The 24,452-nt window shown below is 42.3% G+C and overlaps 1 protein-coding gene across 3 annotated transcripts in view; it reads right to left on the bottom strand.

Annotated features, from left to right (window-relative positions):
- Positions 1-1,164: 1,164 nt before the first annotated feature.
- LOC139767193 (dopamine receptor 1-like) overlaps positions 1,165-24,452 on the bottom strand; it is a 454,968-nt gene continuing 431,680 nt past the window's right edge. For 2 of the 3 annotated variants that reach the window (XM_071696308.1, XM_071696309.1), the window contains exons 4-9: positions 19,880-20,178; positions 18,475-18,615; positions 17,699-17,851; positions 15,184-15,393; positions 12,818-13,029; positions 1,165-9,791 (exon numbers count right to left, since the gene is read on the bottom strand). In XM_071696308.1, the coding sequence (XP_071552409.1) occupies positions 9,578-9,791; positions 12,818-13,029; positions 15,184-15,393; positions 17,699-17,851; positions 18,475-18,615; positions 19,880-20,178 (1,229 nt within the window). In that variant the 3' untranslated portion in view covers positions 1,165-9,577. Of the gene's footprint in view, positions 9,792-10,826; positions 10,844-12,817; positions 13,030-15,183; positions 15,394-17,698; positions 17,852-18,474; positions 18,616-19,879; positions 20,179-24,452 lie in introns of all 3 variants that reach the window. The other variant, XM_071696311.1, reaches the window with a different exon arrangement.

Here is a 24,452-nt window from a genome sequence, read left to right as displayed (position 1 = left end):
CCTCCCGTAACTATCCAATCAATCTCATCCACTTGACAGTCTCCCCTCAACCATACGTCATTTTCCGTCTCCAGATAAAGTGGCTGGCAAGCCCCGCTCTCTCTCTCTCTCTCTCTCTCTCTCTCTCTCTCTCTTTCTCTCTCTGTGATTACTGTTTGTGCGTTACGGGGAAAGGGAGTCTTACACTCGTGTTGTTCTGTTTTTAACCTTACCTATGTGTACCATGTCTTTACTCTTGTGTGCATTTATTTCATATATAAATATATATATATATATATATATATATATATACGAATAAAGTGTATGTGAACGCGCACCTTCATAGAACATACAAAGCTCCACCAGCCAGGATCGAACCTGGGACCCCTTGTGCAAGAGGCAGGCATGCTAACCGCTAGGCTAAGGGACTGTATAATAGGAAACAACTATTCGAAATACTAAGTACTCGAATACCCTTCGTCTCACAATGGTGAGCAACGGGGTCTATCGGTTGTTTCCGAACAGAACACACACACACACACACACACACACACATATATATATATATATATATATATATATATATATATATATATATAGTATTGTCGACCAGCCACGAGGGGGAGGATGAACACTTGGGTTGGTTGTGGGATTCGAACATATAAGAGTCTCACTGTTCCTTGCTGACCCAACGCTAACCACTCCACCACAGAGGCCCGTGTGTTTCAACCTAGCGTGGAACCTTACCTCTACACGGGTCATCCTTTCCTTCCCAGCCGTGTTGTTTGAATTAGTAATTGAGGCTTTAGGCTTATCAGCTGCCGGGGTCACAAAGGCCGTCAATGTCAACTGGCCACGAGTCAGTACGAGCTCGCCAGGATGACGCCTGCATGGGTTCGAATCCTGAGCGCAGCAGTTAGCCCACAGCCAATCTCAGTTGTTCATCCTTCCCTTAGGGCTGGTCGATAAATGAATACCTGAAAGTCCTGGTGCATATATATATATATATATATATATATATATATATATATATATATATATATATATATATATATATATATATATATATATAAGTACATTTATATATTATAATCACGTACATATTATCGTGTTCTGAACCCATTCACTCCTCTCCCCTGATCAATACAACCTGATAATTTTCATAAGAGGATACTAAAAAAACGCTGCAAAACATCCTTGTTTATTTGTCATGGTCATTATTGTTGACATAAAGCATACAACAACTCATCTCCAACCTTACAATTCATCAACAGGTGTGACAGGTCACTAGTTGACCTGTGAGCCCATTATCAGGTGCGACAGGTTTCATCCACCAGTCTGACATGCCAATATTACCTGTGACAGGTCACGCTTGCATCTAGCGGGGTCGTTAAGGAGGTCTAGTTTGCCCTACCGGGATGCAACGAGTCACACCTGCGTCTAACAGGTTACACCTGGTTCTCACAGGTCATTACCAGGTTTGAGAACCCATCATTCACTCTGAGAGGACAGCATTTTTCGCGAGTCCCACGATGAGAACCTAAACCCTCCAGCCCTTAATACATACGGCCAACACGTAGTGATCAACATCAGATTGCTCCCTGTAGCCCATACCACTTAATGCCTATCTTGCACAAGAGCCGATATAACTCCCAGATACACACAGCTTTAGCTTTCAAACATATAATAACATTGACTGAAAAAGCTGTTTGAATATATATATATATATATATATATATATATATATATATATATATATATATATATATATATATATATATATATATATATATATACGAAGAAAGTGCATATGAACGCGCACTTTCATCGAACATACAAACCTCCACCAGCCAGGATCGAACCCGGGACACCTACATGGCGGGCGGGAGCGCTCATCGCCTAGCATTAGCGCTCCCGCCTGCCACGCAGGCGGTCCCGGGTTCGATTCTGGCTGTTGGAGCATTGTATCATATACATATATATATCAGAGGTCAGATTGCTGACGTGAACTGCCGGGGTATTGCAATAGGCCTGGGGCTTTTAACTCCGTCCGTCAGTTAAGCTCTTCACGCAAGACATCGACCAAGACAATAACATTCATAGTTAAAACAGGTTTATTCTTATAAGACCACATCGACAACATCTTACTAATCAGATGAAAAAAAAAAAAAAAGAAACTCAAATCACAAATTTGCTTTATAAAAAATAAAATCAGTGTGAGCAAGTGGCAATTAAAGTGAAATATTTCACATGGCAAATTACAGTGATTACATGTACTAGACTAGAGCAGGATACAGACCAATTACTAAATTGTTCTCTAGAAAGAGGGAGTAAAATAAAACATACGTAAAAACAGTTTATATAAAATTTTCCTTTTTTTCTTTCACTGTTGTGTGAAAAATAACGCTCTGACAATGATGGGAAAATTCTCATCATCTATATCGCTAGTGTGTTCAAACTTGTAAGTAACATCTTGGTCTCATCTTATTCTAATTTATTCAAATTCTTTCTTGCCGCGTATATTCATCAGAGATCGAAGCCATAGTTCTGATAATCAATAGAGCGAAATAGACAGCCAAAATCATAATACAACAATAGTGATACAATTTATGTTATGGATTGTATTTTTTTCTTTTTTCATTACAAATTCAAAATAAGACAGTAGATTATGACGACCCATAATACCTTTTCCAATATCTAATTAATTTTCAAGTCTATGGTTTGTTGTTATTTTTGTTGTTCTTCTTGTTATTCAAACATCAATTGAGAATTCGCTCTCCTGTGCCTGTATGTTTCCGTGAACGGTTTTTGAGCGTGTGTGTTTTTGAGCGTCATTTGCGTATGACGTCACCGATCGTTCAAGAAATGATCGTACTGCCATCTATATATATACATATATTTGTATATTTTCCCGCCCAATGATTTCAATCTACACAGAACCTGCCTTTTACACTCAGAAATTAGTAACGAAATAAAACGGGAGAGAAAAAATATATAGCATGTATATATATATGTGTGTATATATATATATCCCATTTCACCGCAATGAGAGAATAATAACATTCACTATTTTGCTATACAAGTACACAAAAATAAATATTCTAACTATTATATACAACATATATACAACAGATGTATTATATAAAATGCCTGACACACTTTGAGATGAGTGTGTGACACACACACACACAGGTCACTGAAGAAACCCTTCAAAGGTCAAAACATACACTCAAAAGTCACTGACCCAAATCCTCGTTTTCTTTACCCTCTTTCAAAACCCTAAGTTTGTCTTAACAACCATTCTATCCTGATGGCAAATGCGCTCAAAAAAAAAAAAACCTTAACTATAAACTTAAGGAGGGTGATAACCTATAGTTTTATGTGCGTCTCAGTAATGGTATATATTCTGAGCATGTGAGTGTATGTTCTGAGTCTGAAGTGACCTTCCCGAGTGTTTTTGAGATTCAACCAGCTGACCACAATATTGTATCCTTTATTGGCATACTACCAATATACATATATAGGCAGTATGGCCTACAACCTATAAGAATCTGGTGTGTGTATATATATATATATATATATATATATATATATATATATATATATATATATATATATATTGCACTCACAAATAAACAAAATATATGAGGAGTGGAATCACACATGGCTTACAGACACATGCCTGTCTCATACCTTATATATATATATATATATATTTCTTCATATCTTTATATACAAAATTAGTGAAACATTTAAAAGCAGTTTAATTTGGGAACAGTTAACCCAGTTGAGGGAGATGGGGGAGGAGGAGAGGTGATGAAATTCCATAAACTTTATAACTCATCGGAAGCAATAATAAAAATAATAATAATAATAATAATAATAATAATAATAATAATAATAATAACTGTGAGCGTCCATAACTGTTTCATTATCTTTCCATTACAACAAGAGCAAATCTTTTCCTTAATGCATCACATGGTTTATCAATCTATCAATCAACATGAATATGGTTTATCAATCTATCAATCAACATAAACATGGTTTATCAATCTATCAATCAACATGAATATGGTTTATCAATCTATCAATCAAACCTCAAGATCTGATCTTCGACATCTGCCAGAATTTTCTACGAAATGTTCAGAGGGAAACAAAATATTACATGTCAGTGGCACATAAATAATACTAAACAAATCTGCTTCAAACTGTAAATGAGTAATGGGAAGACCTATCATTCATTCGTGGCTTATTAGTATTCATGACAGAAAAAGACACGAATCATAAGATAACATATATCATAGAATAATAATCCCATGGAGTTTAAGAAGCTAGCATATATATATATATATATATATATATATATATATATATATATATATATATATATATATATATATATATATATGTGTGTGTGTGTTCAAATATCTGTTTATGATACAGAAGATGATAGAAAAAAAAATATTTGGACACCAACAGGTTATTGTACATAAGGTTATCGTACATATATATGATCTTGAAAAGTAAAAAATATAAAATCATATATTCTGGAAATACGGGTTATTTATAATTTGTCCTCTTCCCCACTAATAAACATCTCTACAAACCACAACTAAAATGCAAAACATTTTGGAAGCATTTCTCTTTTTCTTAATTTTTTTTTTGGAGGGGGACAGGTTTTACACAGACAGAAAGACATACACACATACATACGTACAGACAGACAGACAGACAGACAGACAGACAGACAGACTGATATATAAATGCATACGACCTGGCGGCTAATACATATTTATAAATCATGTATATAAGAGTTAAAATCTTAGTTAAGAAAAGAAAAAAAATATATATATACGTGGAATTCCGTAATGCAGACAACACAAAGCTTATGTAGACCAATCAAACACAATTTGTCTAGGAATATGTACACCACATATGAGATCTTATACAATATATTGCACATTAATGAGTAATACGAATGCCTTTATCACGGATGAAGCATGAGTAATGAATGACGTCAAAGTATGAGAATTTAGATGAATAACCCAATGCAGACATGACGTGAGAATGAAGAAAACACATCTTAGAATCCTAACTACAAATACGATGATGATCTAAGCTTTTCTTTCTTGTCATCAAGGATGGAATTAATTATTCTTAACTCTAGAACAGCGTTTCCTCATGTCATACTTCAGCCACACACACACACACACACATACACACACACACACACAACAATACTGAATACAAACTCGCATTATGAACAAATAATTATAATCTAAGCCTTTATTTTGAGCCTAACTTACCTCTCGACCAATACTGTTCACATATATATATATATATATATATATATATATATATATATATATATATATATATATATATATATATATATATATATATATTCATATAAAAGCAAAAAATACATTTTGAAAACCAAACGGTAACTCTTATAATACATGTATTTGGTATCATTACTGACTCTGTGGGTTACAGGCCGTGCACTGTAATAGGGTACAGTTGTCTCTGCGTATCACCATCATTAGTAATGTCTTCACTATCACATACACTATCACCATGGCGTTCACTGTCTCTATTTTTTTCTTCATTTGTGAGTTGTCTTTATCCACTGCACTGTGATACATACGTCCCTGATAGACTTATCTCAGAAAGTCATCATAAACACTCTATGTAATTTCGGTCACTATCCATCACCATCCGTGATGTATAACTTCTCAGAGAGTGATCAGCATCATCACTATACCATCACCATCTCTTCATCATGTTCACATACTTCGACGAGCACACAGAGCGCCTGAAGTGCCTTCTGTACCTCACTATCACATCGTTATCACCATCAAAGACTTTGTATTCATAGACTTTGTATCCATAGACTTTGTATTCATATCTTCACTATGTACTGATTATCACCATCGCCTTAAGGCGTGTAGGAATACAAACTCCTTCTTTGCCTTTTTATCATTTTCGCATTTTTTTTTTTTCTAACTGCGGATATCCATTCCACGATATCGGCTTTTCAAGATACTTTATTCATTTCCTAATTCATTCCTTATCTCATCACAATCACATGATCCTGGAACGCTCAGAAGATCCCAGTGAATAGAAAATGGAAAATAACCTTCACTTACAAAGCATGGGAGAAAGTCGTACACTTATATAGGAAGAGCATTTTATACTTACATATCAAATATCAAGGTCCATGTGAAGACATATACTGTATATATATACACACAGCCACCACAATGTCTTCTCCTCGAACAGTCTATAATCAATATTCTGTAATTGGGTTACATAGGCATCTTTATCCTCAGCTAATCCTACTCCTTTTCCTCCTCCAATTATAAAACATTCAGTTATCATACACTGAACAATGGTGTTCTATAATTTCCAGATATCCCGTCACATCATATTTTTTTTCTTCTCTTTATGACATGTAAGAAATCTATTTTCGTTTTAAAGTCAAAACCAACATGCGGTTACCAGGCTCTGTTTACATGGGCTGAGAACCATCGCTATACCTGTATACTGATGTGTTCAGTATATTCAGTATACTGACGTGTTCAGTATATTCAATATACTGGTGTTCAGTATATTCAGTATATTGTTCAATACATTCAGTATACTGATATGTTCAGTATACTCATGTGTTCAGTATACTGATATGTTCAGTATAGTGTTCAATATATTTAGTATACTGAAGTGTTCAGTATATTCAGTATGCTGATGTGTTAAGTATATCATCAAATTCTCTCCTACACTTTCAGACAATAAGTCGTACGTATCTAAAAACTGCCTTCACTTGTTGGTACAAGACGCCTGCCATGTACTTACCCTATGTCAATGATCATACACATTCTACCGTTCCATATAAATTCTCCTAAACTCTTGATTCGTCACCTTGGGACATACATTCTTCGCTCACAAAACACCAACCCACAACCACCACGCAGCGTGACTACATAAGACACCGTTGAGGCCCCCACATACCTACAACCTCCTCCGTTCCTAATGCGTCTTCGTGAAGGCCTTTAGTTGTTAACACCGCCTTATCTTTCTTATCGCTCTCTACCTCACCTCAACTCCCAGGGAAAACACTCCAACGTGCCTCTAACGTAAATTGAATCATCCTTAACACGTGGATGAGATGTTTATCTCGTTTGGTAAATCATGTCTTGTCGTTGACGGCCTTCTTAACGACCCCTGGCAGTTGATAAACTTTGCCCAGCAGCAGCTGTACCAATCAACAACGGAACTATGAATGTGACGAAGTGATCAGCCAATCGAGTGTAGTCTTCCATCCTAATCATTGTCAGTCTCATCCCCTGAGGGATTGTCTATGGGCTAATTCTCTGTGATCAAGAAGGAAATTGGCCAATTAGTTGCACTGGCCTATCACAGTCGGCCAATTCTTTCTTTCTTCTAATGTTTTTTTTTTTTAGGTCTGAATTTACTGGCTCTCCCATGGTGTGTTGTTAAGTCTGCATCAATGTACATAAAGTATTCAATCGTTTCGTCATTTTCCTCATACAACCGACAACTTAGGTTTAAAAATTTAGTTTTAATAATTCGTTTTCTTTTCTCTATTTCAATCGCTTTCATTACTATTGTTTATATCTTAGAAATTTCTTGATTAGTCTCCTGTGATTTCTATTCCTACCGTTTTACCCTCACGGCTTTTTGATATTTCCGAGCCATTTAGTAGTTTTTCGTAGTCACTCCTGCTTGATACATGGCCGTTTTCCTTCTTGTGTATTTTTCCTTGAACGGGAAAGATTACGTGACCCGCGAGGGCTTACTGTCTGAATTAACCGTCTTTAACAAAAACTCTCTTAAGATCAACACACGTGCCATCTGGTGTGAGGTAAGGCAGCCATCTGGAGGTAGGTTCTTCCCACCATATGGCTACCGGTTATTGCCCCGTCTGCAGCAGGATATGGCCGGCAGGCCACCCCCAACCACCACCTGACCCTCACCTCCCTGAACAGCTGACTTTTGTTTACAAGCAAGTCGCCCAACGTGGCTCGGGTTGGAGGGAGGAACGAAAACGGGGGATGCCTCGTACACATCATTTTTCTCGAATTTCTTCCCTTCAACGTCATTCTTTTATGTCACCAGTTGGTTGTTCTTGTATTTTGTTTCATCTCTGATAACCACAACATCTTCCGCGACATAGATGTATCTAATGAAGCACTGAATAGTGAATTCATTTCCTCGTTTTAAAAGAGCTCTTTCCCTCCTTGGATGAATCTTCTCAAGTCACTCTTCAGTTTCGCTTCAGCTTCAGTTTCAGCACAGTAAATCATGACCCAATACCAGCAGCCTAGCCACCGCCACCTGTATCGTAATGACGGCACGTAAAGAGATGATGATACAAGTATTTGTGCGTTTGATATGAGCTGATCACCATATGTAAACAGTGAAGAGGTTTCCTGCCCACTGAAGGGTTATCAGGTCCCTCTCATGCCCAGGCTTAGGATGAACGAAACCAAGTCTTGGTTTCGCCAGAATTTCTGGTTTCACTAGAAACCAGTGACCACTGTCTTGCAACACCGAACTTGTATACATATATTTTACAGCGTCGTGAAGACTTTGTTTCTCGAGTGTACGAAGGTGAAACGTCCTCGTCGCGAGGACTCTCGAGATCCTCTGGTCCGAGAACCATCATGGCCTCTTGCTTTCAGGGTCGAGGACGGAGGGACCCAGCGAGACGGCCGAGGTGGTCTTCTTTGGTTCATAGTCTACCGGTGAAGCCACACGACAGCGTAAACGAGGATGGAGGAGGAGGTAGCCTCCACCTGGAGGGAGGCGGGCGGCGGTGCGCGCGCACACAGTGAGCCGAAGCCGGCACGAGTTTTAACTAGTGTTTCCATGAACTGGAAGCCACTGTATATCCTTTACAATGACAGCGTCCCTTCAACTCCACTCGCGAGGGAGTTCTACTTCCTCTACCTGGAGGCAACACAGGAAACACACTCGCCTTTTTCTTCTCGCCAAGGGAGAGAGCGAACTGTTCTATATGCTCTAGGTATCATGTGATGTTCTGTTAATATACCCACAGAGAACAGATGCATAGGCCTCTTTTCAGCCTAGAGAACAAGCATATCTATAGCTCCTTCCTCTCAACATGTTCGCCTCCTCCAGATCAAGGAGGGAACATGAGGTATATACATATATATACACATTTTCCAGAATTTAAGAGAAAATGAACCTCCGGCAGACCTAAATGGACATAGATCTGTCTACTGCAGATTGGAAACGCACGTATACACATTCTAGTTATGAGAGGATAAAGAGCCGGTGTACCTGGACATGTAAACTACATTCTTGACCTCACAGAACATAGGTCTTCGTCCTCTCCCCCCTCCAGGTGGGTCCTGAGACCCCCACAAGTCATTACCACCGTTAAGTGACTTTAACTCCTCCTTGAAAGCGTGTGGAGGGATTATCAATCATCAATCCTATGTTCCAGAACTTTAGATCAACCGAAGAGGGTACGTCTTCTCCTTCCTCAGACCTCGCAAGTCGTGGACGCAAGCCTTCCGGATCTCCCAAGACAGAGATCCAGTCCTTCTCGCCCTCAGATGGCGGAGATCTGTTCCAGGATGAGGCAGCGCTCTCCCGACGACGCCCTGGAACGGTCGTGGGAGAACCTCGGGGTGGCCGAGGCGTCCAGGACGGTGTATTCCGTCAGGGCCGTGGACGAGGAGCCGTTCTGGTGGTGCCGGGGGACCTCTATGCACCTGGACACGTTACTCCTTGCGACCGACGCAGTGGGCCTCCTCGCTCGGCTCCTGCAGAAGGCGCAGGAGAGAAAAAAAAAAGAAGGGGGGAAAAATTTAGTGATACTGATTAATAAAGGCGTTAATGACGGAGGGACACATGGGGTAGGGTGGGGGTTGCGGGACGTGTACATCAAGAGAGTAATTAATGGAGAGTGGTAGGGAAAAAAAGGGGGGTTTTTACCCATCGAGGGAAGGATGGTGGTAAACAGATGGAAGGAGACTAAGGTAAACTAATGTATAGTGAGGGGAAACGTACGGTTCAGTGAGGGAGACTAAATGCAAGATGCTTAGAGAGAGAGAGAGAGAGAGAGAGAGAGAGAGAGAGAGAGAGAGAGAGAGAGAGAGAGAGAGAGAGAGATTCCGTGATGGAGCAAATCTACTTACGTCAGTTTTGCGAGATAAACTTTAACGGAATGTCTAGATAAGTTTATTTTTTCTCTCTTATTCATGAGTGAAGTAAACTAGTGGAGACGTCCAAGGGAACCAGTGGGGTAAACTGAGTTCGCACACAGATGCAGTGGAGGGTAGACTAACCATAAAAGGCCCGTGAACAGACGGAAGCGCTAGGCGACGAAGGAGATGCGGAAAGGTATGCTTGAGGGGAAAACATGTAAGTTAAGTATACACAGTGGGAGTGAAGTACCAAGAGCCTCACAGGGCCTGAAATACACTGGAGGTTAAACCATCACAGGCTGGAAGGATCGGGGTGTATATACACACAGTGACACTCAACTAACCCAACCCTCCCACAATTTCTAATGACTCCTACTACTCGTTTTCTATCTTGTCGTCTGTGGAGGGGAAGGCCAACTGTTTCAAATTCAAAAAAAAAAAAAATTCATCAAAACTACACACTATATTCGTGACCCTGACCTGAATCTTAGCAATGACCTTACAACAATAGAGATTACATGACACATCGACTCAAGAGCTGACATGGACTGGCCAAAGTTAAGTGTGAGGGGGTAAAAAAAAAAATAGCCATAAGGTCGAGTTACAAGAATGTTTACCCCAAGGTTATCAACTAAATATGAACTTACTTACCAAGGGTTTGGCATCCTCTGAAATACATATAACGAATCATAGGGTCACTAATTTTCTTCGCGTATAGGATGTGAATAACATCTTATAAAAAGAAAAACATTATTTGATGCTTTCGACAATGAGATGTCGAGTGGCCACATTTATTTTCTGCTTTAGGTTATCATGGGCAAAGAAAACGGTGAAAGGTACTCCTTAATTGGGGAGAAAGATTGTAAACAAGGCTTTCCTTAGTGAATTCAACAACATATGTTGCAATATATATACATGAGTTTTTGATATGCATTACTTTACAGGTTTCGAAAATATAGTGGAAAAAATATATTTGCAACATTAATGTCATATGAGCAAAGAAAACGGGAAAGGTACTACCCTATTTGGGAAATGTTAAATGAGTAAACAGATAAATGTAAAAAACAGTTAAATAAATAACAACCCTTAATGTATCGTATTGCTCGGGTCGTTGGCATAATATCCATGCAAAATGAAGGAAAAGTATGGAATTACTGGTGAAAAATATACGAAATAGTGTAGAATATGATGAACAGCAGTGGAACAACAGCAATAATAATAAAACCATCAATAATAATAGTAATAATAACAATAATAATAATAATAATAATAATAATAATAATAATAATTATAATAATAATAATAACAACAACAACAATAATAATAATAACAACAACAATAATAATGATAATAATAATAATAATAACAATAATAATAATAATAATACTGATAATAATAATGATAATAATGATAATAATAATAATAATAATAACTGTTCTTGTACCCAACAGCTTATTCCTGGCTTAGTTAGGTAGCGCAAGGAACAGACAAACACATTCGTCATTAACTCACATGTCTAATGGACTGGATCCAGAGTCCACCATCTATAGTCAAGGCCCACAGACTACCCCATGGTGTCCCCTTGACCACTTCATACGTCATGGTTCAGCCCATACACAGTACATCGACCCCTATACACCACATCCATAAAATTTTTTCTATCCTCTGCACGCCTCACACCCTCTTGAATGTTTAGACCCCCGTTACCCTTGGGCCTCCATCATTCCACCTCCTTGTTTAGTGCCGCCTTCCCTCTTCCTCCCTCCAGATCTGACACGAAGATCCTCTTAGGCTTTCTTCACTCATCCTCTCCACATGCCCCAACCATTTCGACACATCCCGGCCAGATCTCTCAAGCAGACTGTCCTTGCTATCACATCCTAAGACCCACTACCTCCAGTATAATGTAGACCCACACAACTCCCTGAAACACCTACATCTTGACCTTCCTCACCATCTCATCCATGAACAGATGAATCAGCCATGGTGGCAGCACACACCCTTGGCGCACATCTATCTAGGATAGTTCACCCTCCTTCCTTTCTCCTCGAGTACACACCATACTCTCTCAATACAGACTCACCAATGCATTTAGTAGCGTTTCTCCTGCACTGTATACTCCCAACAACGTCAGTCATAATAATAATAATAATAATAATAATAATAATAATAATAATAATAATAATAATGATAATAATAATAACAATAATAATAATAATAATAATAATAATAATAATAATAATAATAATAACAATAATAATACCAATAATAACAATAATAATTACAATCAATGAAAACAAATCAATAAAAGTAACTATGAATTGGGTCACTTCCCAGCAAGCAATGGACCATGAACCATTCAGTGAACCATGAGCCACTTAGTGTTCCATGAACCACTCTGTGGACCATGGACCATTTAGTGGACCCCACAATGCACTTTAAAAGTCCATGAACCAGCCAGTGGTCCACGAGCCTCTAAGTGGACCATAGAGCAATCAGCGGTCCATGAATCACTCAGTGAATCATGAACCACACAGAGTACCATTAATCCCTTCGCGGTCCATGAACCACTTGGTGAACTATGGACCACATGAATGAACCACGAACCACGCAGTGGCCCATGGGGTGGTGGTGGTACTCACTTCTCCAGCAGGCAGCAGCCGCAGCAATAGCGGGGTGGTGGAGAGGGAGAGAACCCGATGGGGTCGCTGAAGCAGGCCTGGCTGCAGCAGGAGGAACACGGCCGGCACTTAGAGGTGAGGATCCTCTTGAAGGCCTCTCTGAACTCCTGGTTGAAGATGCTGTAGATGATGGGGTTGAAGGAGGAGTTCGTGTACCCGAACCACGTCAAGGTCTGGAGGAGAGAGAGTGGAAGAAGAAGGTGGTGAGTATGAACATTCATCCATTAACTTTTGACATGGGGCAAGGCGAGGGCTAGCGTGTAGCGCCCACCGAATGTCATACCTGGTGAATGATGCTGGCTTGCACCATGCATCAAGTTTACTTTTACATGTGTTGTCAATCCGTAAATCTTTCCTGTTTCTCCTGGTAGTACAACACACAATCTTTCCAGCTTTTCTGGCAAGGTTCTCGTGTATTTTGGCTCGATGTACTTCTTTTTTCTGGTCTATTCCATTATATTCCTGCAGACTTGATTATTCTATGTACCCTCTTTACCCAGAGGGTTATAAATTCAGAATATTATCCTTTATCCTTTTCAATTTGTTGTCGTGCTCAAACATTTATCTACCTATCTATTGTCGTGTTCAAACATTTATCTACCAATCTATTGTCGTGTTCAAACATTTATCTACCTATCTATTGTCGTGTTCAAACATTTATCTACCTATCTATTGTCGTGTTCAAACATTTATCTACCTATCTATTGTCGTGTTCAAACATTTATCTACCTATCTATTGTCGTGTTCAAACATTTATCTACTTATCTATTGTCGTGTTCAAACATTTATCTACCTATCTATTGTCGTGTTCAAACATTTATCTACCTATCTATTGTCGTGTTCAAACATTTATCTACCTATCTATTGTCGTGTTCAAACATTTATCTACCTATCTATTGTCGTGTTCAAACATTTATCTACCTATCTATTGTCGTGTTCAAACATTTATCTACCTATCTATTGTCGTGTTCAAACATTTATCTACCTATCTCTTCTTTTAAGGCTATTAAGCTCGAGTCTTTTTTTTTTTGGCTTCTTACGGTGGATGAAATAGTTCCATTCCCTTCATCTTACCTGTGCGTGTGCTTTGAAATTGAATCGAATTTGTTTACTTTCAGATCTCTTTGGTTGGCGACCATACAACACAGCGGTAGTCCACTCTGCTTCTTATGTACACATCAAACATCATTTCCAATACTTTTGTTTCTTGTTGTGGAGAATCTCATAATCATACCACTTATTACTTAGCTCAATCAGTGCTAACTTCTCATTGTGTCCATTTCTGATGACGCCTAAGGTATGTTTTTCCAATTTAATCTCTCCTCTTGTCGTGCCTTTAGAAGACGTTATCGGTGTACGCTTAATCGTTTTGTGACTTGTTTTAGTCATATTCATCTTCGTTAAAATCCATCACGTTTACCTCTGTCCATTTAAGAATCGTGTCTAAGTCTTTCCGTATGTCTTTTGGACCATTTTCTAATACTCTCATTCGGCCCACTCTCTGTAACGGTAATGGAATATCTAACTCTAGTTTGTATTCCCTTCAGTACCTGTTCCGCTTTTGCTAGTGATCACGAGAGAGTAGAGAGTAGAGAGTAGAGAGAGAGAGAGAGAGAGAGAGAGAGAGAGAGAGAGAGAGAGAGAGAGAGAGAGAGAGAGATGCCTGCCTGTACACTGGAGAACAAAGCAATTTTCCGGAGTGGTTGGTGTCAGCGCCAGGGGGAGCAGGCACCTCATACGATATTCTTCCATAGCTATAAAATCCGTCACAGAGCACGAGGAATGTTCAGGCAGCTCTGAGGTGCAACAGGTAACTTGTGAGACGATGGTCTTGTGTGGTGACGTACGGCGCCGAACCAGGATTGTCTAGTTAGCACAGGAGCCTTGTGCTTTTAACCCACCTGTCTCCATCTATGGTGTCGGATTGGGGGGGGAAGGAGGGAGAAGCTTTCTTATTTACTATCCCGTTTCCATCTATGGTGGTAGGTGGAGAGGGAGGGAAAGAGGGAGGAGCCTCCTAGTGTACTATCCCTACGCCATCTATGGTTGTAGCTGGCTAGGGAGGGAGAAGCCCTCTTGTTTACTAACCTATTTCTATGTACTGCGATGGTTGGGAGGGAGGGAGGGAGGGAGGGAGGGAGGGAGGGAGGGAGGGAAGGAGGAGAGAGACCCTTACCACTACTCTATCTGAATCTATGTGCGATGGTTGGGAGCAACTCCACCCCCTTTCACCCCTCTCCATCATCATCACCCTCTCTCCCTCTCACCTTAATTCCCCCTCTCTCACGCCACCCTACTCCGTCCCACTCACTCACTCACTCACTCACCTTGAACACGACGTCGGGGATGCACCCCTGGCAGAAGGCGTGGGCGATGTTGACGCAGAAGAAGGGAACCCAGCAGGTGAGGAAGGTGCCCACGATGATGCCCACCGTGGTGGCCGCTTTGGACTCAGACACGTGGCACGGCGCGGCCACCTTCTTGGGGCGCGACGTGTCCCCCTCCAGCGACCCTAGGGTCACGGGACGCACCAGAGCCTGCGGGAGAGGACGAGAGAGGCTCGGGGTTCACGGGACGCTTCGGTGTTCGGGGGGAGAGGACAAGACTAGGTCATGAGTCACATTATTAGTATCTGTGGGAGAGGACAATGCTTAGTCAAGTCACACCAGCGCCTTGGGGAGAGGACGTGAGAACCTCGTAGGGGTCACGGGACGAAGCAGTGTCCCAGGCGAGAGAACACAAGAAGAGGGAGAAGAAAATAGTGCCGAAGACAAGGTGGAAATGATGGAGAGTGAGGGACGACTGTGCCACACTGTGTCTGTGGCACATTAGCAAAGTCTTCGATAGTGAAAGATTGATAAAATAGAAACTGTAGAGGTAACTGAATGTGAAGGGACGAACCAATATATATATATACATATATATATATATATATATATATATATATATATATATATATATATATATATATATATATATATATATATATATACCGAAACATCTAATAGTAAGCCAGTATTTTATTAGGTATTTCATATTCCTGTAAACACACACCAACGTGTGATCAGCTAAATACAGTGTCACGTGTGTGATTCCATTACTGTTTATTTCGGGAACAAACACACTATATAAACACGACCAGAGATGCCCTAATGACCAAGGCAAGACTTTTCTTTTTTTTTTTTTTGACCATCGTACATTAAACGCGAGGGGCAAAGGCTATACATACATACATCTATAAATACACTGCACACACACCCACCCACCCACACACACACACACAAACCCACACACTAGGTGTGTACACAGCGGAGCCGTAAAAGACTTCGTTGCGAGAGTGGATAATTCGGGGGACGGCAAAAATCTTCGTTCATTTCAAAGCCACGGTGCTCGAGGGAAGGGGAGGGAGTGAAGGCGGATGAAAAAAAAAGATGGATTCATGAAAAAAAAAAAAAAAACTGATGCGATCAAAGGTGTAGTAACGCCTGGAGGGAGGATTACAGGGAGACTGCCTTCTGCTTCGTTCTTCATTCACTGACTTCGTTCTTCATTCAATGACTTCGTTCTTCATTCCCTGACTGTCAAAATTTCATTCAAATTCTTCTCAAGATTCTGTATGTACGTTGACACCACCGTCATGCACTTATTCCTTACTCGTTACTCTTCCCCCATTGTGTGTTGGTTGGATGGGTCATCTTCCTGCATTTCCCGAAATTCAGGGACCTCGCTGATCAAATGGGCCGATCCTCCTCGTCTTCTTTCGTCTCCCGTTCCACCTCCTTGCTACCATGTCTCCCTCTGGGAGAGAGAGACCAGATGAGATCTTCTCTCTCTTGTACCTTCTGTCTCCACAACGCTAACTATATCAGGTGTATGTATTTCTCGCCTCCTCCTCCTCGTGTGATCCTAGAATTCCAGATGTTTACTTTCTATCGCCACTCGATGTCTGAATTTGCATACATTGCTTTCCCTCAGGCGTTTTCCATCACCTTCCGCAGTTTTCCTGGTCTGTCTGGGGTCCTAATGATCACTCAGTCCTCTTGTCTCACTGGACGCTTCCTCTTCGTGTGTACTGATGCACGGATGTGTGAGTGCATGTGTGTATGTGTATATACACACACACACACACACATATATATATATATATATATATATATATATATATATATATATATATATATATATATATATATATATATATATATATATATATATATATACGTACATATACATGAATGTATGTATATATGTATGCATGAAGAGTGTAAATATGAGAGTGTGTGTGTGTGTGTGTGTGTGTGTGTGTGTGTGATGAAATATAGATTAACATCCCACACCTGGGATGCGTCATGCTACACATGGGATACCCAGTCCTAAACACGGGATACATCATCCCACTCTCTGGACTATGGGACTTCACATAAAGCACCTGGAGACACTCACACCATCAAGTGTCTCAACACACACTCCGCCACGACCGTCTTCTCGAAGTACTTTAGGAAGTTTGTCCTCGACGAATGACTGGCTAGCAACTGTCTTCTCCCATTTTCTACCTCCACCTCTCATTTTCTTTCACTGACTCTCTCTCTCCTCCCCTCCACCGTCACTTCTCATATGTACCATATCTTCTTGGCGTATTGCTACGTACTTCCGTTCTTATCCTACATCTCTCATCTTCCTGAGCCTTTCAGTCTTTTCTCTCTATTCCTCCTATCTCTCTATTCCTCCTATCTCTCTCCTTCTCACGCATCATCTCCCTCTCTTTCCTACTCTTTCATTCAGCACCTGGCTTCGGTTCTGCCCGCTGCCGCCCCCCCGGGCACCCTCCTGCACGTCCCTTACCTTGATAGACTCTACGTGGCGCTTGGCGTACAGGTAGAGCCTGGCGTACAGGTACAGCATGACACAGCACGGCAGGAAGAAGCTTATGCACGAGGACACCACGGCGTAGATCTCGCTCAGCTCCAGGGCGCACTGCTCCTGCTGCGGCTCCACCTGTCGTGGTGTGGGGAGGGAGGGAGGGCGTCAGAGACACGTGACCTGGGGTGGAGTGGGTAGGTGGAGGGACGAGAGCGACACAGAAATACACACAGACACACGTACACATTACCCTGTGTGGTGAGGATGGATGTGTGTGTATGTATACAGAGGCATTTGACGGGACGTGTGTGGGAAATGGTAAAGTGCCGAAGGAGTGGAACATGGATAGATAGAGACTAGAGATCTTACGTTTGTCAGCCAAAGGAAGAGAGAAGAGTAAGGGCTGACCTACCCACAGCCTTTTGTAAGTTCTCAAACCGGCCTGATGAATGTCAACAGGTAGCGTTTCTCAAAGGCCACAACAAGGAATCAAGAGAGAAAGTTGTTAGAGAAGATGTCAAGAAGAATTTTCATAGCTCGAGACTTGAGGATGAATGGGATAAGAACGAATGATGATATCATGACTGTGGACAGCGTATAGAAACCGACGAAGATGTTCGATTGAGGAGTAAGTGAAAGAGGTGGGGACCCAAGAGTGTAAAACTCCCTCCCTCCCCCCGCACGATACAAACAGGGCAAAAGGGTAATCACACACACACACACACACTTAATATAAACACACAGACGACACAACTCACGATGGTGTCCTTCAGCGTCTCTGGCAGATGGAGGCCCAGGCTTATGGGCAAGAAGGACACGAGTGCGCTCAGGACCCAGATGGCGGCGATGGAGATGGTGACAATCCTCTTGGTCATCCAGCGACCATAGCGCAGCGGGTCCTGCGGAGACCAGGCGCTGTACTAGGAGGTACCTGGTGCAAGGGGTTGGGCTAGGGAAGGGGCTTGGTGCAAGGGGTTGGGCTAGGGAAGGGGCTTGGTGCAAGGGGTTGGGCTAGGGAAGGGGCCTGGTGCAAGGGGTTGGGCTAGGAAGGCACCTGGTACTAGGGGCTGTACTAGGAGGCACCTGGTGCAAGGGGTTTTACTAGGAGGGACCTGGTGCAAGGGGTTGGACAAGGGAATAGGCCTGGTACTAGGGGTTGTACTATGGAGGGGACCTGGTACAAGGGGGTTGTACTGAGGAAGGTACTTGGTACAATGGGCTGTACTAAGGAGGGTGCTTGGTACAAGGGATTGCACGAGAGGGGGTACCTGGTACAATGGGTCCTATCATGGAAGGGGTATGGGTACAAGGGGTTCTACTAGGGACAATATCTGGCAGGCACATGAATTTGTACAGACAAGTCCTACTGACAACCTAAGTACAAGGTAATGTACAGAGGGGTTTAACTTGTACTTGATACAAGGTGATGAACAAAGGAACTATACATAGTCCCCAGTACAAGGTGTTGTATAAAACTGCTTTACCAGGTTACAAGGAGTTGTACGAATTAATTTGCAATAAGGCCAGACACAAAGGGTCACCGGGGAATGTTGATACATCAAGTTCAGGAGAAGGTCACATAAGGTCAGCATGTTGATGAATGAAACAAATAAACCAAGTTGCACAGCAGAGAAAAACTACTGAGTTTCTGATAAAGGATATCGTTCTGTTGGCCTGATATCATATCATTCTGTGACCTTGATATGATATCATAATGTGACTTTGATATGATATTACTATGTGACCTTGATATGATACCATTCTGTGGACTTGAAATGATATCATGATGCAATTCAATACCATCATGTATCATATCTGATTCACATGATATCATAAATGTAACATATCCTACATCATAAGGTGATATCTTGACCATTCCACCACACGATAACATAATTCATTCTACCACATATATAATGAGTCATACCGTACCTCCATACAGTATGCTACCGTGTATTATGACAATGTAAACTCATTGCCAGGTAGGTAGATAGACAGATAGATAGATAGGTAGATAGATAGATAGATAGATAGATAGATAGATAGATGAGAGAGAGAGAGAGAGAGAGAGAGAGAGAGAGAGAGAGAGAGAGAGAGAGAGAGAGAGAGAGAGAGAGAGAGAGAGAGAGAGAGAGAGAGAGAGCCAGCTCTACCGCCACTCACCTTTATGTGGATGTACCGGTCGAGGCTAATGGCGCACAGATTAACGATGGAGGCCGTGGAGCACATCACGTCGCAGGCGATCCAGATGTTGCAGAACTGGCTACCGAAGGGCCAGTACCCCAGCAGGTCATTGACGAGGGCAAAGGTCATGACCACGCAGGCGACGAAGAGGTCGGCGATGGCCAGGGAGACGACGAACAGGTTGCCGATCTTGCGCAGGTTTCTGTCCGTGTAGACGGCGACGCAGACCAGGCCGTTGCCGAAGATGGACAGGAAGATCACAGAGGACAGGACGATACCTGAAGAAGGCGAAGAAGGAAGGATGTATATTCGTCTTCAATTACCACCCAGAGCCCCTTTCTTGTGCTGCTGCCCCAAGAACCAAACCCTTTCTGAAAGGGTCCTAGTGATACTCCCAAGTGCCCCTATCTTCCAGGGGGGCTCCTGCAACACCAGGGCTGCGCTACGCTCAGTAGCAGGGAAGGGATGGATGGACCCTCGAGCATGGTGATGCCTATCCCATACCATCAAACCCATAGGGCACAGCGGATGAAGACAGCCAGCAATTCCGTACAAAGACATGATATGAAATTCAATTCAAAAAGGTGGGAGCTAAACTTCACCATTATGTATGATAACAGACTTAAAATCTACCTAACAGACTTGACTTCCTTTAAGGCCACATTATGTGTAGGGTCGAGACGTATACTTTAAAATACGATGCTCATCTGAGCTAGGTAATCAGCGACGAATTGGAATGAAATAAGGCGCATTAAGAGTATGATCAGCTTACTAACATGACCTGACGAAGTAACTTTTCCCAATCTTTATCTCTGGAAATTTCCGGCCGGAGATTAATGCATCTCCCCCCCCCCCTCCCAACCTTCCAAATTCCCAAAGACGATTCTAACTACAAGAATTTTCGTCGGGGATAAAGTTATGAACTACCTCTCGCTAACAGAGCGGGTCTGTCTTCGCGTGAACGTTCTCATCTAAGAACGTAAACAGTTCGTTCTTCTGTTCGACGTGTGTTAGTGGGCGTAATTACCTAGTTGTACTGTCTGGGGAGGGAGTTTTACACTCGTGGCCCACCGCTGCTCACACCTCTTGAACATTCTCTGCAACCATACAACTTCTAATCTACGTATGGCGTCTGCAGTAATCATGTCCTCAGTCATTCTATATAGCCATTCATCCACCACTCTTATGCCACAGAAGTACTTTTCTTTTTTCTTTTTGCATATTTTCTTAAGACGTTTCTTGTTTAATTCCGTGTGTGTGTGTGTGTGTGTGTGTGTGTGTGTGTGTGTGTGTGTGTGTGTGTGTGTGTGTAGACGTCTAATCCATGTGAGCGTCATGGTTCAATGTGAGCGTCAGTTTTCACGAGTGAACGCCGAGAGGCAATGCCTCCCTGGAGGCATATGAAAGGCTAATGCAGTCTGCAGCGATCGTCTCTTTGTCTCTGTCTGTCTGTACGTCTCTCTCTCTCTCTCTCTCTCTCTCTCTCTCTCTCTCTCTCTCTCTCTCTCTCTCTCTCTCCCCACACACACAAGACCTGATCAAACAATCATGCCCTCGTCTCCATACACCATTCACTCTCCCAGTCTGCTCGGCTTCGGTGTTTGGTCTCTTCCGACCCACACCAACCCTCCCTCCCCCCCTTTTCTCTTACTTTAAAGAAAACGGGGTGAGGAGGAGGAGGAGGAGGGGGGGGGGGGGTTGGACAGTCGCATTGTTCTACCCTCTTGTTCACTCTCCATGTTTCATTCTGTACATAGCTGGATTTTCCGGTGAATTCTCTCTCTCTCTCTCTCTCTCTCTCTCTCTCTCTCTCTCTCTCTCTCTCTCTCTCTCTCTCTATCTCTCTCTCTCTGTTCTCTGGCCCTTCATCTGTCAGTGAACACAGAGGAGGGTCCTGTTCAATCTAGCCCCCCCTCCCCCTCTCCCTCCCTCCTTCCCTCCCTCCTCCCTCCCTCCCTCCTTCCCTCCCTCTCCCTCCGCAATAACACGAGTCAAGTGTTCTGCTCCGGTGATCAACTCGGGTGATTTCTCTGTCTCCCTCCTCGTCAGGGATACTGTTCTCTGGCCCTTTCCCCTCTTTATCAGCGTGTGTGTGTGTGTGTGTGTGTCTGTGTGTGTGTGTGTGTGTGTGTGTGTGTGTGTGTGTGCAATCATCCTTTGAGCACGGCGGTACGATACTCTGGGCACCTGGAACACCACGCCTGTCACAAAGTCACCTCTGGCGGCGTTGTATATGCCTGGCAGCACTGTATAGCCTCGTCGAAGGAATCCTCACTCCAGAGGAGTCTACATTACCCTGCTGCTGGGGGCAGCGCAGCCTTGGGCTGCAAGAGCCTTTAGGAAAAGGGACCTGGGTAACACCAGGGCCCTTTAATAGAAAACGGTACAAATGTAATCATATATATATATATATATATATATATATATATATATATATATATATATATATATATATATATATATATATAACACACACACACACACACACACACACACACGTCACCATGGAAACCAAAAGAGAGACAGGGTATCAATAGTGCAAAAGATTTCGCCTTTCCTTCCCTGTAACCCTGGCAACGGTGATCGTACAGGTGGTAACCAAAGCGACCCAACCAACCAACCAACCAACCAACCAACCAGTCCACTACTAACAGCACAAGGCTGGCCCGACCAACCAACCAACCAACCAACCAACCAACCAACCAGTCCACCACTAACAGCACAAGGCCTGGCCCGACCAACCAACCAACCAACCAACCAACCAGTCCACCTACTAACAGCACAAGGCCGGCCCGACCGACCAACCAACCAACCAACCAACCAGTCCACCACTAACAGCACAAGGCTGGCCCGACCAACCAAATGGTCTGGCTAACCAACCACGCAACAACTGCCTGGGCTAACGGTCGATGGCGCAGGCCATTACAGGTCAGGCAACATCAGGCTAATTCACTGTATCGGATGCGACACATGGGCCAGTTCTGGGGTGTGGGGGGAGCCGCTGGATGGCACATCATTACGACGGAACTAGGAAGAATTTCGCATCTGAAGTTGCTGCTGCTGCTGCTGCTGCTCCTTGATGGGGGCAATACAGAGCGATCCCACAATGGCATTGTCAACTTGAGATTTGGTCTAGCTTTAGTCACTTTATCATCTTTCCCACGACAACGGAGAGAGGAGGAGGAGGGGAGAGAGAGACATGTTGGTCTTACACTGTGTGTGCTTTCGCTTCACATCTTTCATGTCTTTTTTTTATCTTTCTATCGTCGTCATCTTCATAAATTCCTTTTTTAACACCAGTATTTCAATTTTGGGCCGAGTGACTTCTTGGAACTTGCTGGAGGAATGCATGATACTTTTCTGATTTTCTTTTTCTTATCCAATCTTCTATATCAATTTACGATGGCCAAAGGTTAAAGATTCCCCCTACAAAATAAAAAGGGAAAAGTATCAAAGTATACTTTGAGCTGCTGTTCCTTCGTCTCCATAAAGTGACGAATATATATATATATATATATATATATATATATATATATATATATATATATATATATATATATATATATATATATATATATATATATATCAGGTAGCTAACTACAAAAGACGTAACACAGGTCTGTGATCCAGGACAAAGGCTACTGTTGCGCAGAGCTAAGAAGACAGTGTGTCTTCTCTTGGTTCTCCCTTTGCCATTATTTTTCAAAGCAAATTGGATGAAGATCCGGCAAAAAAAAAAAAAGGGTATCTTTCTATACGGCTGAGTCTACGAGTATATCATATGTGAACCTATAAGACATATATATATATATATATATATATATATATATATATATATATATATATATATATATATATATATATATATATATATATACGTACCGATCACTCACAAGACACTCTCTATCTGTCTGTCTCTCTGTCTGTCTGTCAATCTCTCTCTCTCTCTCTCTCTCTCTCTCTCTCTCTCTCTCTCTCTCTCTCTCTCTCTCTCTCCCCGTCCCGGACTGGCCTCTTCGCCTGACGTCTCCGGAGCCTCTGACCTGTGTGGTCTTCCCTCCCTCACTGACCCCCCCTCTGAAACGAGACGTCCCACCGCTTTGATGCATCTCTTCCACCACCCCCCCAACCCCACCGTGGCACACCACACCCCCGTCCTAACCCCCTTGAGCCCACCTCAGCTCATCTCAACCTCAGTACGGATCAGCTCCTGACCGCTCGGCTCATTAGTGAGGTGACGGGAGTGTGTTTTTCCCTGGCTCAGTCGGTCTAGCTGTGGATATCCATCTTCCATGAGGCTTGGGGTTATATATATATATATATATACACGTGGTGTAAAACCTCTTTACCTTCAAGCAACATCTCCACACGGGTGTGTACAGCCTTCAAGGCCAAGGAAGAGGTGAAGGAATCACAACCCAAAGAGCTGCTTGCAAGCGCTTTGCTTCGGGGAAGAGAAGAAAGAAAAAAAAAAGAAAATAGAGCCAATCCGTCTCCTTGCGAGAGCGAGAGCAGCAGCAGGAGGAGGAAGCCCTCCCCCCATCACCCTGAC

The sequence above is a fragment of the Panulirus ornatus genome, chromosome 59, assembly GCF_036320965.1.
Source record: "Panulirus ornatus isolate Po-2019 chromosome 59, ASM3632096v1, whole genome shotgun sequence".
Lineage (NCBI taxonomy): Eukaryota > Metazoa > Arthropoda > Malacostraca > Decapoda > Palinuridae > Panulirus > Panulirus ornatus.
This window is presented reverse-complemented; position numbering and strand designations above follow the sequence as displayed.